The 22,056-nt window shown below is 43.0% G+C and overlaps 1 protein-coding gene across 6 annotated transcripts in view; it reads right to left on the bottom strand.

Annotated features, from left to right (window-relative positions):
• Positions 1–22,056, bottom strand: part of CTNNAL1 (catenin alpha like 1) — a 52,896-nt gene that overhangs the window by 18,809 nt on the left and 12,031 nt on the right. For 4 of the 6 annotated variants that reach the window (XM_036433095.2, XM_036433092.2, XM_036433091.2 and 1 more), the window contains exons 2-10: positions 21,542–21,731; positions 16,648–16,835; positions 14,114–14,233; positions 11,875–11,964; positions 10,637–10,807; positions 7,567–7,767; positions 5,161–5,247; positions 2,538–2,696; positions 368–460 (exon numbers count right to left, since the gene is read on the bottom strand). In XM_036433095.2, coding sequence (XP_036288988.1) covers positions 368–460; positions 2,538–2,696; positions 5,161–5,247; positions 7,567–7,767; positions 10,637–10,807; positions 11,875–11,964; positions 14,114–14,233; positions 16,648–16,835; positions 21,542–21,731 — 1,299 coding nt within the window. The remainder of the gene's footprint in view (positions 1–367; positions 461–2,537; positions 2,697–5,160; positions 5,248–7,566; positions 7,768–10,636; positions 10,808–11,874; positions 11,965–14,113; positions 14,234–16,647; positions 16,836–21,541; positions 21,732–22,056) is intronic. The other 2 variants (XM_045579933.1, XM_045579934.1) reach the window with 2 other exon arrangements.

Below are 22,056 nucleotides of genomic sequence, written 5' to 3'. Positions count from 1 at the left end.
GTTGTTTATCTCCTCTGTCCTTAAGAATAACGGGGTCAAAGTGTGAATATTTTTATGGCTTGTTCCGTAGCGATAGCTTACTTTTCAAACACGTTACAACAACCCACAATGTCAACAGCTTCATTAAAGGAGATATAAACTAGGCTTCCCTTGAATGAGCCAATCTCCAGGTTGGCAGATGACCAGATAACCCAGAGGAATGCCAGCTATGTTCCGGCGCTGTACCTAGGAAAATTCCAGAGTCTGCATTTCTCTCGGTAGATGTGGCCTATAGTTAAGCAGAACCACTTTCTCCTCCTTGCACACGATCTGTTATGACACTCAGACAAAACTCACTACAGAAGGAGCAATCTGCTGCTGGGCGTACCTGCTGGCCAGTCACCTGAAATGTCTCTTCTGCATGGACGCAGGTTATTTCGAGAGGCTCTGTCCCAGATACATGGCGCAACAACCGGCAGGTCTGCAAGAGAGCATTTCTGCATTCAACTTCCACGTTCGCGTTCTTCACAAGGCAGACTCATTTTATAATTTATAATGACAATAAAACACAAAAACCCACACATACAAGTCTTTACATCAAGAAGTTATCATACTACATTGGTTACTAACAGAGTCTCGAGGAACAAGTAAGGGTATAGAGAATTGTTTTTGTGTCCTATCTGATCATGGCAAGGTGTTCACAGACTTCTCGGACAGGGAGCAACCTTGGAAAGGATCTTGCAGCGCCCACGCATTTTATGTGTGAAGACACCCAGCTCAGAGAAGTGACTTGCCCAAGGTCTCTAGGCTAAACTACATCAATTACTAAAAGCTAAGTATTCTTCCTATCAACAAAAACCACTTTCCTTCATGGGAAATTAACTAACGTACTTTTCATTGGAGATAACACTGGATTAGGCAAGACCGATGTAATGAGTGGAGAGCCCACCATTAATATCAGCAAAAATTATTGAAAACCTTGAGGCTTGAAACAGAAATTTAGAAAAAAGTATATTTTCATCTTTTAAAAAGATTTGCTGCAGGAACCTTATAATTACCAAGTTTGCTTACAGTCATAATATTCGGCTTACAGACAAAACAGCATCAAAACTATTTTAAAAGGAGGTGACTCTACACTCATTTTAAGAATGCTCCTGCCCTGGCCATTTGCTCAGTGGTTAGAGCACCAGCCCTCGGACCAGAGAGTCTCAGATCCTATTTCCAGTCAAGGGCATGTACCTGGGTTGCAGGTTTGATCCCTAGCTCAGGTCAGGGTGCATGCAGGAGGCAACCAATCAGTGTCACTCTCTCATTGATGTTTCTCCCTCCTTCCCTCCCTTCTACTCTCTCTAAAAAATCAAGGGGAAAAATATCCTCGGGTAAGAATTGACAAAAAAAAAAAAAAAAAAAAAAAAAAAAATTGCTCCTTAGCAGTTTTAAAATATAATCAAATGAAGGAGAGGAAGCTAGTCCAGTTGATCTAAAGGTTTCTTCAGCCCTTAGTCTTTGAGATATGATGAGCAGGGTATATTAGAAAATCTAAAGCCAGCTAGATGGCTCATATTTGTGCATTTATGTGCATGTGGGATAAGTCCTACCTTTTATATACAAGATATACTTGGGTTGAGTATGTATTTTTTTACTAGCAGATCAGATGTCAGACATTCTTAATAGGTGGAAGGCTTAGAATATTAATTAATAATTGGAATGATAACAAAGGTGGCAGGTAAGCACCAGTAACACGTAACAGAGATTTGGGAAGAACAGGAGAGGTTCAGAGAAGGCATTTTGTACTGGATGGCTTCTCCTTGTCCCTCCATATTTACCCTCCTTCTCTCTCAAATCTGCTTTTGTCCTGGGACACTGACCTGCGTGGTCTGCAGCTATGTTTGGCCGGTGGGAACCCCCGGCAATAGACCAGCAGGCATGAGGAGAGTAAGGGCCTTTAGTCCCATGTCCTTTCCCTGCAGGGTCACCTTGGACTGTCTCTATGTCTAGTCCTAGAACCACCTCTCAAGGTGTCTCTCTGGAAGACTCCAGGCCCTTCCAGTCTCTAATAACCACTCCCCCCCCACCCCCCATCAGGGTGGGCATGAGGGTGACACCAGCTCTGCTCTCACCCCAGTTACTGCACTTCCATGGTCCCCACCCCCCACCCACCATGTATGTCACTGTAAACAGCTCCTTTATTAAACCATCTTTGGAGGATCCGAACTTGAGTGTGCCATTCTTTTCCTGCTGAGACCCACGGGTTCAAATAGAAACAAGGTCAGACAGTGCCTCTGCCTCCATAGCGCTACTCAGAGACTGAGATCCCGGGAGAATAAGGAAAAGATTACTAAGAAGTGCTTTTGTGGGTTCAGGCAATTTGGGTTGTTTTGTTTTAGAAGCCAGACCGCTGAAAGATTGGCACAGATAAACATAATACCTTTAGAATTCCAAACGAGAGAGAAAATGCTCACAAAAGTTGCCCCAAAGCTGCATTGCGTTAACATTCCCTGGTGATCTATAGTGACGGTTAAGCCGCCATTTCTGGAACGAGTAAACCGATCACTCACCTCGACAAGCTGCTCTTTCTGTTCTGAGAATTTACAGGCATACTCAGCCAACCCTTCTAAATTGCCTTCCACTCCCGTAAGTTTTAACGCTTTCAGAACCACGTGGTCGGCATGGTATTTTAACAGATCCGCTGCCAGCTGCGTTGCTGTGCTGTGAAGCTGCAGAGGTGGGGGGTGAAGGGGAATGAGACAAACAACAAACCATAAGACTCCATGGCCAAGCGCCTCAGAATCACTTTCAAAACCAAAGACCTCAACTCAGTCCTAGTGGGACCTCTCAGGGGAGTGGTCAGTTCCCCGTGGTGACGGTAGCAGTTGTGTAGACCTGGGCGGGTGATAGAACATCTGGGAGGCCCCTGTGTGGGAATTATGCTGTTTGCAGAAAAATGAACTCGATCCCTTGTTCATTCTATTATCAATCAGCTCTTTCCCACATAGCTCCTCTCTCACCTTAAACAAAAATGCTTCTGCTACTCTTTAAGTTAGTGGGGAATAGAGCAGTATTACCACATGGTATCCAAAGTATTACAAAAAAAAAAAAAATCAATGGTAGTTTGTGATCACAAGTGAGTGTATTTAAAAAAAATATTTTTATTGCCCTAACCGGTTTGGCTCAGTGGATAGAGCATCGGCCTGCGGACTGTAAGGTCCCAGGTTCGCTTCTGGTCAAGGGCATGCATCTTGGTTGCGGACACATCCCAAGAGGGGGATATGCAGGATGCAGCTGATTGATGTTTCTAACTCTCTATCCCTCTCCCTTCCTCTCTGTAAAAAAATCAATTAAAAAAAAATATATATATATATGTATATAGACTTTAGGGAGGAAGGAGGGGGTGAAAGAGAGAGAGAGAGAGAGAGAGAGAGAGAGAGAGAGAGAGAGAGAGAGAGAGAGAGAGAGAGAAATATCAATGATGAGAGGATCACTTATTGGCTGCCTCCTGCATGCCCCCAGGCATGTGCCCTGACAGGAATGGAACTGTGACCTCCTGGTTCATAAGTTGCACTCATCCATTGAGCCAGTTTTTTATCAGACTTTTGAAAAAGGATCAATGTGGGATTTAGTCAATAAGGTAGTCACCACAATGTGATTGAACACCTGCATCACGGCAGGCACTGGGTTAGAGCCTGGGCCCACATGACAAATAGGACACCACCCTCCCCTCAGTGGGGCTACAGTCTATCTATAGTTGTTACCCAGAACTTTATTCTTAACATCTGGGTCGCAGGAGATGTGATGCCTAAAAGGGTAACAAAACCTCCAAGGTTATTTTTGACTTTGGAGTGCATTGTAAGCATGGCCCTCTCACATGGATCTCTTTGGGTACTATTAACTACAAAGTCTTCTTATACTGACCTTAAAAAAAGAAATGTGATAGTAGGCCCTAGCTGGATAGAGCATCGGCCTATGGACTGCAGGGTCCCGGGTTCAGTCAAGGGCACATTCCCAGGTTGTGGGCTTGATCCCAGGTAGAGGGCATGCATGCAGGAAGCAGCCAATCAACGACTACCTCTCATCATTGATGTTTCTATCTCTCTCTCCCTCTCCCTTCCTCTCTGAAATCAATAAAATTATAAACATAAAAATAATGTGACAGGTTATTTTGGGGTTCTCCAGAAAGAGATCACTTTTCATAACACTGTCCCCAGGAAAAAAAAAATCTGACCTTGAATGGAGCCCATTTGAATGAAGTGATTTTTTCCCCCTGGAAGTAATCCAATGTCAACTCAAATTACAGGACTTGCTATTAAATTAACAATAGGCAGTCCACATTCACGCAATCAAGTGAGAATAATTAGTCTGAAACAAAGACATTAAAACGCCCCCCCTTTTTCGGAAACAAAATACCACATGAGAATTCTAAAAGACTTTGTTTAGCCACCAAGGCCCTTAGAGAATAGTTAATGCCAGCCCTTATTTTACAGACTATGAAAAGGTGGAGTCACTTGCCCAAGGCCACGCAAATTTTACAATTTATAACCAACCCTAAGGAGGAAGGGGGAATAAAATCAATTCGTAGACCATGCAATGTACTGACAACAGCTTTTTAACATTATTGCCTGTAATTCTTACAAGATCCCAGGTTGTTGTTGTTATACCCATTTCAGAGGTAAGAAAAATGAAGCTTGAGGAAAGCCACTCTGCCTCGGGGATTTTGTGCTCTTCAGATAGTCATCTTTCTAACAATAATTGAATGGGGGGGTGGGGGGGGATGGTGGTGGTTAGGGTTTGTTTAAACCATAGAAAATGGTATCCTTGGATGTGAAAATGAAGATTTCAATAGAGGTCGGTACCAAGATGTGAAACCTGTCACCATGTATATACTTTTTATTGCTCAACAATATTTAGTGTAGTCACACCAAAATCCGTTTAATCAATTCCCAATGATGAAATTTTAGGTTCCAGTTTGGGGCCATTATAAGCAGAGCTACTGTGAGCATTCGTGTACAAGCTTTAAGTCGATGGCACCAATAAAATGGTGGCTTCAAAATAACGAAGTCAAAGAAAAACTTTAAGAAATTATTTTCTGTGCACAGCGACATACTAATGCATTTTCTACATACCATACACAACATGAAAATTTGCAAAGAGTGAAAAGAGGGCTAGATTTCAAACTATACTTACTTCTTTCTTAAGTTCATTGAGGCCATGACTGATTTTCAATATACTGAGTTCCAGCTCTTCAGCGATGCTTTTTGTTCTCTTGCTTTGCTAACAAATTTAAAAAGTATATACGTAGGGTTACCTCATCTTTTTCATCTGATGACTCCAATTTTACTTGAACTATAAATTATAATATCAATAAATTTTTAATATCATTCTGTGCATTATAAGAAAAGTTGATTTTAAAAATTCACCTGCTTATGGTTAGAATAGAAAATAGAATTTTAAGTATTTAGTTATATTTTCCCACTCTAACTATACATGGGTTAATTTCTAAACTCTAACTTTCTTGAATAAATTCATCATGTCTAAGACTCAGCTATTTTATCTGTGACTAGGATGCCCATCATCATTCTTGACCTAGTTAAAAATTAAAACATGAATCCTTTTCAAGTCCTTACACCTTCTCATATCACACTACCTAATGAGACCCCCTTCTTACCCATGCTAACTCTCAGTCTAAGTCGTCATCCCAGTATGCCATTCTTTTTTATTCATTTGTTTAATGTCTGTCTTCCCCACAAGGCATTGGTAAGCTCCATGAAGGCTGCAATCATATTTAATTTGCTCACCAATGAATCCACAATCCCTGGCACAGCAAAAGGAAGCAAGGAAGTGTTCAGGTCTTTGAATGAATAAATCCAAGTTAAATGTCAATATCCTCAACAAGCCATCTTCATTTTTCTCCCTGAATAAAAATCCATCCCCCCCACCACGCCCCCACCGAAACCAGTTTGGCTCAGTGGATAGGCCTGCAGACTGAGGGGTCCCGGATTTGATTCCAGTCAAGGGCATGTACCTTGGTTGTGGGCACATCCCCAGTGGGGGTGTGCAGGAGGCAGCTTATCGATGGTTCTTTCTCATTGATGTTTCTAACTCTCTATCCCTCTCTTTTCCTCTCTGTAAAAAAATCAATAAAATATATATTTTTAAAAATCCATCCCCCTTCAATCCTCTCAACTCACACATGGTCTGTCTGCCTCTTTGGATGCTTACATCTCTCTACTTGCCTCACCCCACCCCACATTCTTCTCCATTGCAAAACTCTTGCAGGCAAATATTTTATCTTCTTCATCTTTAGATGGCATATAAAAAGCACATGGTAACAACTGAAGTAGATGAATGCGTGAACAATACATCTGGAATGCAGAACTGGAGATGCCAGTGCTTGTAAAATATCTGAACAGTGCTACTTGCAAATCTAAGTACTAATAGAATAAGATTCCCAACGCAGACAGCATTTCCTCACAGAAACGTTTTTCCCTGAATGTTGGGCTTACACATTTAACACAAAGCAATCTATACTTCAGATTAGATAGCCCACAGATCATTCAAACTAGACAGAAAATGCTGCTTTCATTCCTGACACTACTCTACCCTAGGTCAAGTTTTCCTGCTAATGTGAGCATTTGCCATGCTGTGATGCCAAGAAAATAGGAGAGAAATCTTCATTCATAAATGAATGTATTAAAGGGAGTAAGCTCTGCTCTGTTCAGGACAATCCCAGCCACGTTCACCCTGCCTCTTCATCTTTACTGCCAAAGCTTTCCTTTAAGATGCCCAGATTTGTTCTCTCCATGCTGTATGTTCCGATTTGTTCTCTCCAAGCTATATGTTGAAAACCACATTGAATACTGTTTTGATGCAGCCAAGGTCTAAGAATAAAGGTCCGGTGTCATCTCAGGCTTCTGTCTCTCAATGTTGTAACCCACCCTCTGAAAGGTACCTGCTCCCTGTGCTGTTCCACCTCTGCCAGCCTTTACCTCTCCTGCCCTGAGAGCTGCCTATGTTTTAAGTAGACCACTAGCCTATGAAGGCTCTTTCAGAGTCTGCCCACAGACTGGGAATCTGTGTGAGGGTGAGCAATCTACCACCGGCCAGCTGAATCTACCCTGTCTTCACTGTATGTGGACCTCAATAAGCTTCCTACATCATTGTGTCTGCAAACCAGCTGTCCTCAGAGGGAAGCGCTGTGCACTTCTGAGTGCCTCAGGTAAGACTCAAGTCCCAAGACCCTCAAGGTGGGGACTCCTCTGCTCCTCACTCTGAAGAAGCATTTTGGGGAGGAATATTCCAGAGGTGAGCTTGGTGGAAGAGCAGAGACAACAGGTGAACTGTGACAGTGACTGTGGCACAGAGTCCAGACTGGCCAGGATGGAAAACAGGCTGGGGGTGTCAGGCGCTCTGAGTGCTGCGCTGATGGTAAGGGAGCTTTGACCAAGCAGGAGGGAGACGACGGAGGAGAGACGCCCTTGCCTCCCTCTGGGCCACATCCACATCCCTGGTGATGTGCTTAGCGCCCCCATCTCTCACAGCTTTAGGGGAGAGCTACCAGACAAGAGTTACTTCTATGGAAGCGGGTCTTACAGCGTGCATCCACACGGAGGCGAGCTGCTGGAGCTCCGCCCGCGCGTGGGCCGACAGGTCCAGGATGCGCTCCCGGTGCTCGTGGCTGGTGTAGGCGGAATCGGTGAAGTCCTCCGTGCGCTCCAGGATGGCTTCCAACGTCGCGGAGAGATTCTCCTTCGACTGAAAATAAAGGTTCTCCCGGAGAGCTTCTATATTCATCTGAGAACAAAAACAACGTACACCCACGAGTCAGTGTTCCCACCTAACCAAAAGGGGCCGTGGCTTCTAGCAGTGCCCAGGGAGGCACAGCAATGTCCTGCCTTATCTGGGGGCTCAGTGGGGAGCAACCTCCAGTGATGACTGCATTCTCCACTAACCCGGGAGGACACAGAGCCCACCAAAAAGGCCATGCCGAGCCTCGCTCCCATAGCTGTTAACACACATTCCTGTGAGGTCAGTGAAGACGAAGGAGGGAAGAGCATTAGCATGTAGCAAAGACAGGAAGAGCATTAGCATGTAGCAAAGGCAGGAAGAGCATTAGCATGTAGCAAAGGCAGGAAGAGCATTAGCATGTAGCAAAGGCAGGAAGAGCATTAGCATGTAGCAACCGGTAGAAAATGTGAACCCGCCTCCACGTCAAGGATCTGCTTCTGAGAAAACGCTGAGGCAAAGTCCTAGAAAATGCTACACCCAAAAAAGAAAAATGTCCTGAGCCCAGGGGAAGGGTGTGGAGGGTGGAGGGTATGGGAAGGACTGGGAAAGGATTCAATTTTTCCTTAATTAACTCAGCAAAACGCGACCATTTTGTCTTATGTCCTTCAACAGCACCTCCCTGCCCAGTACCCTCGGCCAGGGGGCCCTGAGTCATCTTTCCGAAAGGGTGAAGCTTCTGATACTGCCCCCCTCTCTACCTGGCTCCTCACCACCTATGAAATCCAGTCCAACCCTCTATGGTAAAACACAAAATCCCCAGGGCCCTGCCTCTATATACCTCTCTAACAGTCTCTCTCACTCCACGCTCACTTCACCACCTGGTGCTTCGAGTCCCTTTGCTGTGTGACAGTGTCCCTGGACAGCCTTCCTCCCTGTCGATTTTCTAAGATACGCTACGCCACCTCTAGTTCATGAAACATAGCACAGCAATAACTGTGATAATAGGCCCTGGCCAGGCAGCTCAGTTAGTTCGAGTGCCATCCCGATAAGCCAAAGTTGTGAGTTTGACACCTGGTCAGTGCACATATAAGAAGTAATCAAGGAATGTATAAATAAATCAGTGGAACAACAAATCAATGTTTCTCCCTCCCCCCTTTCTCTCCCTCCCTTCCTCTATCTCCTTCTCTCTCTCAAATCAATTTAAAAAAAAATTTTAAAATACATTTTATTGATTTTGTACAGAGAGGAAGGGAGAAAGATACAGAGCTAGAAATATCGATGAAAGAGAGTCATCGATCAGCTGCCTCCTGCACACCCCCTACTGGGGACGTGCCCGCAACCAAGGTACATGCCCTTCACCGGAATCGAACCCGGGACCCTTCAGTCCCCAAGCCGACGCTCTATCCATTGAGCCAAACCGGTTCCGGCTCAAATCAATTTTTTAAATATTACATAAGAAATACGGTTATAATAATATTCACCTAAAAAGAGTGTTAGAGATTAAATAATATTTATTAAGAGCACAGCTCCTAAAAATAAAGGACCTTTCATCCCATGTTCCTATTTAGACTTTCACACAATTAAAACTCAAAGCGGAGGATCCAGGATGGCAGTGGAGAAGGTGGGAGTTACACTCACCTCCTCCAGGAACCAAAGCAGAAACACAACTAAACCATAGAACAATCAAGCTGAAAAGTGCAAGTGCAGTAAGATGAAAACCAGGCATCCCCGTCCTGTCACAGCCCTGAGAATCAGAGAGGTGGCCACCCGTAGGCAAATCAGTTCATTTCTGAGGGCCCTACTTTTCCCAGCTGCTGAATAAGGGGTTGTGCTAGCTGATTTCCTAGGGCCCCTGACTTAGACACGGCTCTGAGTCAAAGAGCAGCTTCACCATCTCTCTGACTTCTGAGGAGAAGTTCTGCCCTAAAATGATGGAATTCTGGAGTCAGACTTGCTAGTTTCAGATCCCGACTCTGGTGCTTCCTAGTTGGCAAGTATACTTAATCCGTTTCTCAGTTTCCCCAACAGTCTATGTCGGGGTGAGGAACCTTCTTCCTTCTTCCTGTGGGTATTTATAACTTCATTTCGTGGGCCATTCAAAATTATCACCTTAACAATCAGCCAGCTATGTTTGGTCACATATTTAATGAACTCACTCCCAATGCCTTGGCCAGACCAAACGATTTCGTGGGCCTAATATGGCCCACGGGCCAGGCGTTCCCCACCCCTGGCCTATGGGAATAAGAACAATAGTTCTTGTGAGAATCAGACAAACACATACATTTAAAGAACTCAGAACAGGGCTGGCACATGGTAAATGCTCCACAAATGTTAGCATGTATTAAGGTTCATTTAAAATTTTAATTATCATAAATACTATTACTACCATGTTTCCCCGAAAATAAGACATCCTCCGAAAATAAGACATAGCGCATGGAAAGATAAGACATCCCCTGAAAATAAGACCTCACGCAATTCTGGGAGAAAAAAATTAATATAAGACACTGTCTTATTTTCGGGGAAACAGGGTACTACTACCATCTTAATTATAAGTCCTATATCCCAGGAAAGAGAGAAATCCCAGCAGAAATGATTTGCTGTCTGCCACCATCTGTGGATGGTGTAGCTCTGCTCCAAAGTCTTGGTTAGGGACAGACTTCTAAACAGATGACAGGAGGCTGCTGCAAACCATACAGCTAACCAGGGTCCGAGTAGCTGGGAAAACCCAAGACCAGTGTTCTTTGTACATTGCACACTAAGCCACATGTTACTGGTTATTACGTTTGTACCTCCTGGCATTTTCAAAAGAGAAATATCTGCCTTTGTGAAGCATATATTCTAGAATATTACACAAAAATAAATATATTCCATAGAAAGAATGGAATAAATATATTCCATGGAAAGAAAAAAAAATCAAAATATATTCTCTTCTTACCTTGAATTCTTTAATTCCGGTAAAAATACTGATGGCTGCAACGTCAGTCTCTCCGTTGGGCTTGCAGTCAGTCACAATTTCAATGACCTTATCCAGGGCCACTTTCATTCGGTCGAATACCCCTTCTTTGTTTTTATGGGCCGATTCACAGTTGGGATGCCTGAGACATGTCTTCAAAACAAGTGAAGCTTTTTATTTTAAGATCTGACCCAAATCCCAACACACAAAATCTTACAGAGAACATGTCATGCTAATAAAAATGGTTCTTTACCAAAATCTCCCGGGTCCCTGGCTCCCCCAGCTGCTTCTCCTCACTAAAAGCGGAAGCAGGATGAGTAAAAAGCGATAGCAAGGTTAAGTGAAAAAGGCAGAATGCAAGACTATATCTTTATACTTCAATAATCAGTTTACTTAAAATTTTTTGGGGAAAAACAAAACCCCTATCTATATCTTTATCATGATTAAAAAATATTTTTTAAATGTAGTCGTCTTATGTGTGTAAGGACTGAAAAACAATGAGGAAAAATGAACAGATGAGATGTGACTGTGGATATATGTTTGCCTTTTCAAAAAAAATGATATAAATGCACAACTACTCAAGGGCCAGACACTAACAGAGGCTGCCACCTAGGCTCCAGATAAACCTGTTTTTTGTAGCTTTACTGATCGCAGCAGAATAAATGTTTCTGAGCAGAAAAGGCAATTCTAAACACATTGCTAATGAGATGTTGACTAGTTCATTCTTGAATTGTACCAATTTGCTGGCCAGCTGCAGTTTGGAGTTACAAGCTCTTGATTGACAATTGTGTTTAAAGCAGGATAAGGAATTAGAGATATGAATTTCCAGAATAAACAAACTAAGGGCTGACTTGACACTCCAGTCACTTAACATATTCTAACTTGCCTAGCTTTCGCTTGAGATAGGTGTGCTGGCTGCCCAACGAGACTGGCAAAACCCTGCAGGCAGTGGCCACGTGGAACAGGCCTCCATTCCTAGCACCTAACTCAGCACCTTCTGCTTAGCTGCTCAAGCAAAGCTGACTCGGAGGTTAACTGCAGTTTGGAACCGGGGAAGAGAGTTAGCATTCTTGCCAAAGAATAACTGAAATTCAACTAGGAGAGCCTATATTCCAATGTGTCATTGTGATCTCCTTTAAAGTATACTATATGCAAATTAGATGTACTTAATGAGGTTCTCTAATTAATTTGCAATACAGTGAAACAAAAAGTGTCCTTACCTTTGAAGCTGTGAGAAGCATCATCGTACACTTTTCAAGAACTGCCCTCGCTGCTGCCATTTTTGCCTTTTTCTTTTCATCTTTCAGATCCTAAAAAGAGAGTGAAATCACTGAGCATGCCAGGGACATGGGACAATCCAGTTTCTTGAAAAATTATTTACTCAATAGTGACAATACTCAATGGTGAAGTGGCATGGTTAATAAAGTGACGTGAAAAAAACTAGAATGAAGTTTCATAACGTGTCCCCTCTTCCATCAGACGACATGTACAGAACAGAGGGGAATAAAACAGCTGCCCTTCGCCAGGACGCAGAGCCAGGGCTGAGCCCCAGGGAGGTGCTGCCACGTGATTACTCTCTGGTGGCTGGCCATGCCTGGCGCTCTCGTGGCCTCGTGGACACAGCTCACTCCTAACCAGAAACGATCACCCCGAGCTTTACTTAAATAAAACTGGCTTATTTACTGAGCACCCGTGAGCTATCGTTTCCTTCAAAATAGATACTTAGAAGGCAATTCTTTCCAGGGACCATGTCTGATGAATCCCATATCGAAGTACTATTATAATTCATCTCGATATGAGGTTGGTTTGTCCTACACTTAACCAACCTGCTGCTCTGAAATGTTTGTTCTTAGGCTGTTTGGCAGATATATAATCTTCCCCAACTAGATTATGAACTCTGAGGCAAAAACTGTATTTTGAAATTTTTTTCTTTTGATTTCTCTGCACAGAGCCCTTGATGGAATGTATGCTTATCACAGAAGTATCGAATATTACTTATCCAATCTAGAACCAACTACTCCTCATAATGATTTGGTTATGACCATCTAATTCAGAGGTCAGCATATGTTTTCAATAAAAGGCCAGATAATAAGCTTTTAGGTTTCTTGAACCATATGGTGGTCTCTATCACAACTACTTAGTCCTATCACTGTAGTGTGAATACTGTCCCAGATAATACCTAAACAAATTAGGTATTGCTCAGTGGTTAGAGTGTCAAGCTGCGCCAATAAATTGTTACTTGTGGACACTGACATTTAAATTACATAATATTTCCACCTGCCACATTAGTCGGTCTTTCTTCATTTCAAGTTGAGTGACAAGCCCTTTCTTATATACAAAAAACAAAGACTCAAAGTTTGAGAATCATTTGCATTTTATTTGTCTTAGTAAATTATTATAGTAGATTCAGAGTTATGCCTATAATATCACTCATTCACTTGCATCCCAATATACAATAGCTTTCTTTGGACCAAACGTTAATTTATGCCACACGATTACATCCCAAAGGACAGTGTCCTACCTGTGAATATCATCCATCATGTATATCAAAAGTAAAAGTTGAGGTCACTTCTAAAATTTCCCTTTTGTCTTTAACATATTGAACAGGACTTCCTGCAAAACAACCTGTGGACCTAGCTGACCATGCATCAAGCACGTGTGCCACACAAGACACTTGTAAAGCCACACACCGTATCATACTGTGGATGGTGATGGCAAGTGAGGGGCAAAGATGGCATCTCAATCTAAGAGGGCTAGTCCACAGGATGAAACAAAGGCCGACATAAATCCCAGATGGTCCAAGAAGCACCAAGGGAAGCACCACCACCTGGTTTGGCACTTCCCAGGCCAATACCTACCTCCCAACGCCAGCTACAGCCTGAAAGTTCACGCCCCAGACCACCGCCTGTGGGGCTACACCAAAGCACCCCAAGAAAAGGTTGATTACTATATATTCAACCTGTTTAAAAATAACCTCACAAGGAAAAGTCAGTCCTAAATAAAATAGGGTCTTCCATCTTCCTAAACTTCAGAGCGTCCAGTCTGAAATGGGGAACAGACCTATAAAGAACTTCTATTACGGTTTCGTTTGAAAACTATAGGTTTTAGACTCAGGCATAACTGAGCCCAATCTGCTAGAAGAGTGACCATGGGAAAGTTTATTATCTTCTCAGATTTAGTTTCCTCACATTCACGATAACAATACCTACTTCACAGGGATGTTTTGAGAATTAAATGAAATCATGGATATTAAGTACCTAACACATAGCCAATGCAAATAAATAATGAGCCCTGATTGAAAAGTGAAATGGAAAGTTTCACAAAAGAGGAAGTACTTGAATTGGGCCTTGGAGGCAAGACTGACCTTCCCCAGTGTGTGAGATGGAACAAATAACTGTTATTTGTGCACCAGAAAAGTGTGCATGTACTTGAAAACTTTAACATGTGGTAAATACATACATTTTGTCTATCTCCAGTCAGATGTGCAAACTCCACCATTTCATTTCCAAACTGACTGAATATCTGGACGAACTCTTGAAAGCTATTCACTTTCTCCAGTCTCTCCATAGTTGCAAGAACCTGCAAACCAAAGAATATTTTATTCTCAGCTGTAGGCATGCCAGAAACTAAGATGTCAGGACTGAGGAGAGAGAGGGAAAGAGAAATTTAAATTGAAGGGGACAGCAGGGCTCAGAGAAGCAGAGGCAAATCCAAAGGTGAGAATTATCGAGGGGACAAGTTGTTTTTAGGATGAGGAGACTTGAACTCACTTAAAAATCAAAAGGAAAAAGCATAAAGGAAAGGACTAATATGCAAGAGAATATCCAAGAGAATATCCAAGAGAAGAAATGGTGTATGTAGCGAATGCTGGAGAAGGTGAGGACCAGTAGGACTATCTTCCGAGGACCTGGAGTGGGTGAGACTAAGAGACTGTTCAAATTTTAAGGTCAGTCAACCAGGCGTGGGAACACCCTTTGTCTGAGAACAGGGGAAGGAAGGAATCTGCAGAGTGGGGAGTAGAGAGGGAGGCTTGGGGACTTCAGGAACAGGAAACAGGGTGGATCAGACAGGAACTGCCTGTGTTAAAAGAATTCATCGCCAAGAAGCTTTGGGCAGCCAGGGGTGAATAGAGAGCATGAACCTGTAGTAGAGGCAACAGAAAATGTCCTGCATATTCTTTAATTAAAAAAAATATATATATAAATATATATCGATATATATATATATATAAAAACAATAATATATATACATATATATGTGTATATATATATATGTGTGTGTATATATATATGTATATATATATTATTGTTTTTCACAGAAAGGAAGGGAGAGGGATAGAGAGTTAGAAACATCGATGAGAGAGAGTCATCAATCAGCTGCCTTCTGCACCCCCCCTACTGGGGACGTGCCCGCAACCAAGGTACATGCCCTTGACTGGAATCGAACCCGGGACCTTCAGTCCATAGACTGACGCTCTATCCACTGAGCCAAACCGGTTTTGGCTCATGCATATTCTTTTTTTTTTTTCCCCCAAGTTTTTGGGGTTTTTTTTTCTTCTTTTTTAAAAAAAATATATTTTATTGATATTTTACAGAGAGGAGGAAGGGAGAGAGATAGAGAGCTAGAAACGTCTATGAGAGAGAAACATCGACCAGCTGCCTCTTGCACACCCTCTATCGGGGATGTGCCCGCAACCAATGTACATGCCCTTGACCGGAATCGAACCTGGGACCTTTCAGTCTGCAGACCGACGCTCTACCACTGAGCCAAACCGGTTTCGGCTCATGCATATTCTTGACATTAGAAATAAAGTAAATAGCCTGGCTGTTTTGGCTCAGTGGTTAGAGTATCAGGCTGCAGACTAAAGGATAGTGGGCTAGATTCCAGGTCAGGGGCACGTGCCTCAGTTGCAGGCTTGGTCCCCGGCCCCAGTCCCTGATGGGGTGAATTCTGGAGGCAACTGGTTGATGTACTAGTACATGTGTGTGTGTCTGTGTGTGTGTCTGTGTGTGTGTGTGTGTGTGTGTGTGTGTGTATGTGTGTCTTTCCCCATTTTCCCTCCCTAGTACTCTCTGAACATCAATGAAAACAATATCCTCGGGTGAGGATTAAAAAAATAATTTAAAAAATTTAAAAATAATAAAAATAAAAAGGAAAGTAAACAGATGTGAAACAGTGTTTCAAATACTTTTTCTCTAAAATAACACTGCTGGATTAGCTTTAGTCCGACCGAGCTAAGTAAAGAAAACACAGATATCCTGTGTTTCCTTCTCTCTAATGAGGATATGATGGATGCTTGGCGAGTTAATCTGCCTGGGCCGCTCAGGAAGTCCCGGCGACTCCACAGATAAGGCAGGTTGCCGCCACTGAGCAGAGCGTCTGTCTTTCAGAGACCGGAAGATGGTTTTCATTCCCCTAGCACTGCCCGATCCATTCACCTCTCCAATTTCTTCCTCTCTTAAACTTACTCTTCTGAATCACTCCACACTGGTCAGGTCCCTTAAACACGATTGGGCCCATCCCGTCCCTGGCTGAGTGCCTCCTTGCCTAGTGCATTCATTATCCAGGGAAACAAGTAATAGTTACCACCCCCTTCCTCACTCCCCCTCTCACCTCCCAGCTTTCTGGATGACCGAGGAGCACTGTTATCTGAGACACTGGAAGAGTTTAAATCTATTCTCAAAGGTTTGTAACTTTTCAGGAATACTTAGGAACTTTGCATAGGAAAATTCTACAATGTGGGTAATTGTGGTTTCTGATGATTGTTTTCTTGTGCTTCTAAATTGTTACTCTCTGAATTGTAAAAAAAAAAAAAAGGGGGGGGGGCACTGAGAAATTCAGTATTTTTACCAACTAGCTTTCTACTATATACATTGCAATGGTGTTCAGTGGACAAGCATTGCTAAATTACCTGCAGTTAAACCTAAAAATAACAACAAATTTTGTGAACAACCCTGGAAGACCCAGTACGGAAACAACAGGCAGGGAAGTACCTTATTTCTCGAAGTTATTATCTGCTTAATGACCACCCGGTCTGCCAGCAGCAACACTTTTGTCACTGAAGAAAGGAGTAATCTCGCAGCCTTTATAACTCCCGTTTTGTCTGTAAAAATGGTGATCTGGCCACCAGATTCGGGGTGACGCGGGGTGCTTACATCTGTAAGTGCTGCAATCGTTTCTCCTAACAAGAAAGGCAAGGAAGAAATGTCACATTGGGAATTAAACACACTTAAGTTAAAGTCCAGATCTTTCTTGTATCTTGAAGGCATCACAATGCCCATCTCCATAACCTGAAGGCACCTGAGTTTTTGTGGACGCCCAGGGAGAGAAGACAAGGCTTTGGGCCCCAGTGAGAGGCACCTCAGTGAAAAGGGGGCCTAGAAGAATCATCCATAAGCAAAAGGAAACAATAAGGGAAATTATCTGTTGGCCAGCCTGAGCTCTGGGTGGAAAGCAAAACTAAAGGAGAGTATTCCTCCTGGGAATTCAGTCCAGGCCGCCCCTCACTCAGGCTTGCTGTTTGAACTGATACTTCCTATGACACCCGGCAGGAGCCATTCTGCCGAGTGAACTCCCAATCCTCTAGAAAATGTTCTTCACTGCTGCTATCAAAAACTTTATATATTTTTTTTCTTTTTTGAAAACCTTTTGACCTTTAATAACAACAGTCAATCTATAAAACAATACAAATATTTGTTCAAAAATGAAACAAGTGTGAAATTGTTTCTAAACCTTATTTTAATAAGATTAGAAAAATGAACTTTTGCCCTGGCCAGGTGGCTCTGATGGTTGGAGTGTCATCCCATACACCAAAAGGTTGTGGGTTCGATCCCTGGTTGGGACACATATGGGAGGCAACCATTCAATGTTTCTCTTTCTTTCTCCCTTCCTCTCTATCTAAAAATCAATAAAAAACATATCCTTGGGTGAGTATTAAAAAACAAACTTAATTATCTTGCAATGTTCTATTGATAGATGATCTTTTATATCCCAAATAGATCTGAGTGCATAATAGATTGATTTTCTCAAAAATTCGCTCTTTGTCAATAACGTTACATACACCCACCTATGTACCAACCTATGTGCTCAGGATCCTGAGTAAAAGTGTGACATAATGAAAGTCAAGGCTAGACCTAATGGAAACATATAAAATACACCTGAAAGGAAAGACTTAAAGTCAAGCTACTATTATATTTCAATTGTGTGTGTGAAGCAGTAAAGATCTTACTGGGATGAAGCCATAGGAATATAAAAAAAAGAAGAGGATGATTTGGCCCTGACCAGGTGGCTCAGTTGGTTGGAGTGTTGTCCCTCATACCAAAAAGGTTGCAAGTTTGATTCTAGATTAAGGCACATACCTAGGTTTTGCGTTTGATCCTTGGTCAGGGGGTGTATAGGAAGCAACTGATTGTTTCTCCCTCAGACTGATTTTCTCATATTCTCTCTCTCTCTCTCTCTCTCTCTCTCTCTCTCTCTCTCTCTCTCTCTCTCTCTCTCTCCCTCCCTCCCTCTCCCTCCCTCCCTCTCTCTCTCTCTCTCTCTCTCCCTCCCTCCCTCCCTCCCTCCCTCCCTCCCTCCCTCCCTCCCTCCCCCCCCCCACTTTATCTCTAAAATCAATAATCAAATTCTCAGGTGAAAATTTAAAAATATATATTTGGGAGATACTGATAAAATAAAATATAAAATTAGTACCTGAACAGTTGATAAGGAAAGTGAAAAATAAAAATAGCTTCAAGGTTGCAAACCTAAGTTACTTAAAATCAGAAGGACATGGAAAGGGAGAGGATAAATTTAGTGTCAGACAACAGGAATTTAAAATGACAATGGAAAGCCCAAATGATAAGCCACTTCATGTGGATGCTGAAATACCATGGCAACCGCTGAAGCTCTGCTAGTAGGTGAAGTCTGTGATCGCCAAGCCCCCAGGGATGCCCACCTCCTGGGATCTACATCCTTGAGCTTGTCCCTCCCACGTCATACAAGGTTTAGTATGGCAGTTTAATGGTATGTCATTTCCAACGTTGAATTATTAGGCATCGAGGTAGCCATTTTGGTGTGTTCTCTCTTTCTCTCTCTCTCTCTCTCAGAGGGACGGCAGCTACCATGCTGTAAGCAATTGTTACCACAGAGAGGCATTCAGGAGATGAAACTGAGGCCTCTGGTCAATGGTCCAGAAAGACGTGAAGCCTGCCAATGGCCTTGAGAAGGAGCTGGAAAGCAGGCCCTGCAGGCAGTCCACCCTCAGATCACTGCAGGCTCAGCCACACCGTAAGTGCAGCCACATGAGCCAGACCCAGAGCCGGCCAGTGAGCCACTCCCGGTGCCTGGCCCTTGGAGAAGATGTGAGGTAATAAACATTTGCAGTTGAAGTTGCTAAGTTTGGGTTAATTAGTTACACAGCCATAGGGAGCCATTACCAAGTTTTATGTAGTCAAATATGCAGAGAAAAGCATTTAGCCTTAAACCTAATACACACTGAGAGGGGCGGGAGAAGAAGTGTAAGTTGGCGTCTAACAGCAAGAGCTGAAAGGATGAAAACGTTTCCTCTGGAAAATGTTACTTTTCCCTGTGGCTCCCCATCACCGAAAGCGTTACACATGAGCCTGCACATATGGCAGTATTTAACCTTTCTGACTAAACCCCTGGCATTGAACTTCAAGTACGTGCGTTGGTCGCATTTGGCCTGCTCCACCAACAAGGTTCGGTGCTTCCTGAACATGATGAAGTCGTGCCAAGTGTAGATGGCTCAGAAATCAGTTCCCTGAAGGAGCCACAGAGCTTTCTTATAGCTCCACGGCTATCATCTCCAACGTATGTGTAACTAGCTAGTGTTGCATCTATTCTCCACCTCGTGAATGGCTACAAATTCATGTCACTCGGCACCTCCCTTTCCTTTAATCTGCAACTGACTTCTAGCTACTCACCGCGCTGTGGGTGCTTTGTGCATTCCTCCTGCTCTTTCCATGGCCCGGACCCTGCCTTGCTGCAGCCTGGCTTACTGTAAACCCTTCCCCGCCTTCAGTCTCCCCTCTCAGTCAGCCTTCATGTGTTCATTCCCTCCCTATTACCAGAAGTTTTCTAAGACAAAACAACAAGTCTTTCATCTGGCTCAAAATTCTTCCAATGACCATTTGCAGAATAATACCCACAGTCAGTCACGTAACATACAGAACCACGGCTGATCTGGTTGGCCTTTCCAAGTTTACTTGGGCTTATCCCCCCGCCCCCCATGGTGATTCTCCAAATCACCCGATCCCCCCTCAGGGGTGCCCGTGGAAGTAAACAGCACCATCGTTTACCCAGCTGTTCATCCTCCACACCTAGACCCTTCTTCCCACCACATCCCACCACTAAACTGTCAGAAAACCCTGCCAGTGTCACCTTGACGATATAACCAAATGCCACTTCTTTTCACCACCTCAAAGGCTATCCCTGGTCTAAGTCACCACCATCTATCACCTGAACGGCTACAACAGCCTCTCAACTGGTCTCTCTGATTTCACCTCTTAGCGCCTAAAACCCGTTCTTCCAACAGGAGCCAGCAGTCATCCTTTTAAAATATAAATGACATCAGATCACCACCCTACACAAAACCTTCCACTAGCTCCCCTGTTACGCTTACAACACAACCCGAGGTTCTTACCTTTGCCTAGAAGGCCAGACCTGGTTTTCTTCTTCTTTTTTCCCAGGTATCCATATACCAGTAGCTGGGCAGTCTCTTCTTCAATGTTACTTCCTTAGAGGGGTTTCTTGATACACCCCCCCCCCCCACCCCATCTCAGTAGTTCTCAACTGGGGACATGTGAGGATGTCTGGAGACATTCTGGGTTGTCACGATGGGGATGGAGGGGACCTACTGGCAGCTAATAGGTAGAAGCTAGGGATTCTGCTTAACAGTCGACAATGGAGACTTACTATCCCCAATGAAGGATTATCAACAAACCATTATCTACCCCAATATGTCAATGGCATCTACTCTCTCTGAAATATAATTCCATTGGTTTCTTAACTCTTTCTGGGCTTTGTCACTTTATTCGTGAAAACTATCACTAATCGACCTCATATACCTACCTATTGATTCATTTGTTTATGGTCTGGACAGAGGTGTGTCTCCCTTACTATACCAGAATCCGAGTTCCATGAAGGCAGACTTTTGACTAATCTGTGCATGGCTAGATACCTGTGGCCTAGAAAAATGCCTGGCATAGAGCCAGCATGCAGTAGACACAAAAATAGCTCTGGCTAGTGTGGCTCTTGGTTGGGTCTTGTACGCATGCACCAAAAGGTTGCTGATTCAATTCCAGGTCAGGGCACATGCCTGGGTTGTGGGCTCGATCCCCAGTCAGGAGCATGCAGGAGGCAGCTGGGCAATGTTTCACTCTCATATCAATGTTTCTCTCTTTCTCTCCCTCTACCTCTCTCTCTAAAAAATAAAAAACATTAATAATAAAACGTATTGCCGAAACCAGTTTGGCTCAATGGATAGAGCGTCAGCCTGCGGACTGAAAGGTCCCGGGTTCTATTCCGGTCAAGCGTACGTACCTTGGTTGCAGGCACATCCCCAGTTTCTCTCTCATCGATGTTTCTAAATCTCTATCCCTCTCATTTCCTCTCTGTGTAAAATCAATAAAATACATTTAAAAAATAATAATAAAATGTATTTACTAAAAGAATAAATGGATAAATGATACTTTCAGACCTAGGGCTTGAGTCAAGAGAAGTTCTGTAGACCTAGAAGCTAATCCTGTCCTTCTATGTTCCAGCATCTGTAATAATCATTGGATTAAACACAGTGCACATCTTTACTCAAAATGAGACAAAAATTGATAATCATGTCAAAAGCAGTACAACTGGTATTAACACACTTCAATATCAACATCCACATACCTGCTTGTTTAGCTTCAATACAGGCAATAGTTATTTCTTCTTTCAAATCCCAGTTTTCATTGGCTATAGCTTCCCCTACTTTAACAAATCTTCCAACTGCCAAGTTGACGGCTTGTCCTACACGCTGGATTGCTTGCAGGGTTTTATCAGACTTTTTGGTATTATCTTTGTGATTAATAAGCGTGGTAATCTAAAAATAAAAGACAAAAGGAACTTGTTTAAATTTTATTGCAATCACTTGTTTTTAAAGCAATATCACAAAGGCCAAGTACATTAATCCTGGCATCCTGGATCACCTAACAGACCCAATTCAAAGTTTAATGCTTCAAGCCAGAGGGAAACAAGAAACATCCTGCATTGCTCCTCAGGACAATGCTCCCATTGATAACAATTCCAAGTTTATGAGAAGGCAGATAGCTTGGGCATGAAGTTCCAGAAGCCCTCCAGGTATTTCAACAAATCTTTGAGACAGGAAAAAAATAAGAGAGGCTAGATCATTAAGTTCAAAGAATCCA

The sequence above is a fragment of the Pipistrellus kuhlii genome, unplaced genomic scaffold (assembly GCF_014108245.1).
Source record: "Pipistrellus kuhlii isolate mPipKuh1 unplaced genomic scaffold, mPipKuh1.p scaffold_m20_p_12, whole genome shotgun sequence".
NCBI classification, from domain to species: domain Eukaryota; kingdom Metazoa; phylum Chordata; class Mammalia; order Chiroptera; family Vespertilionidae; genus Pipistrellus; species Pipistrellus kuhlii.
This window is presented reverse-complemented; position numbering and strand designations above follow the sequence as displayed.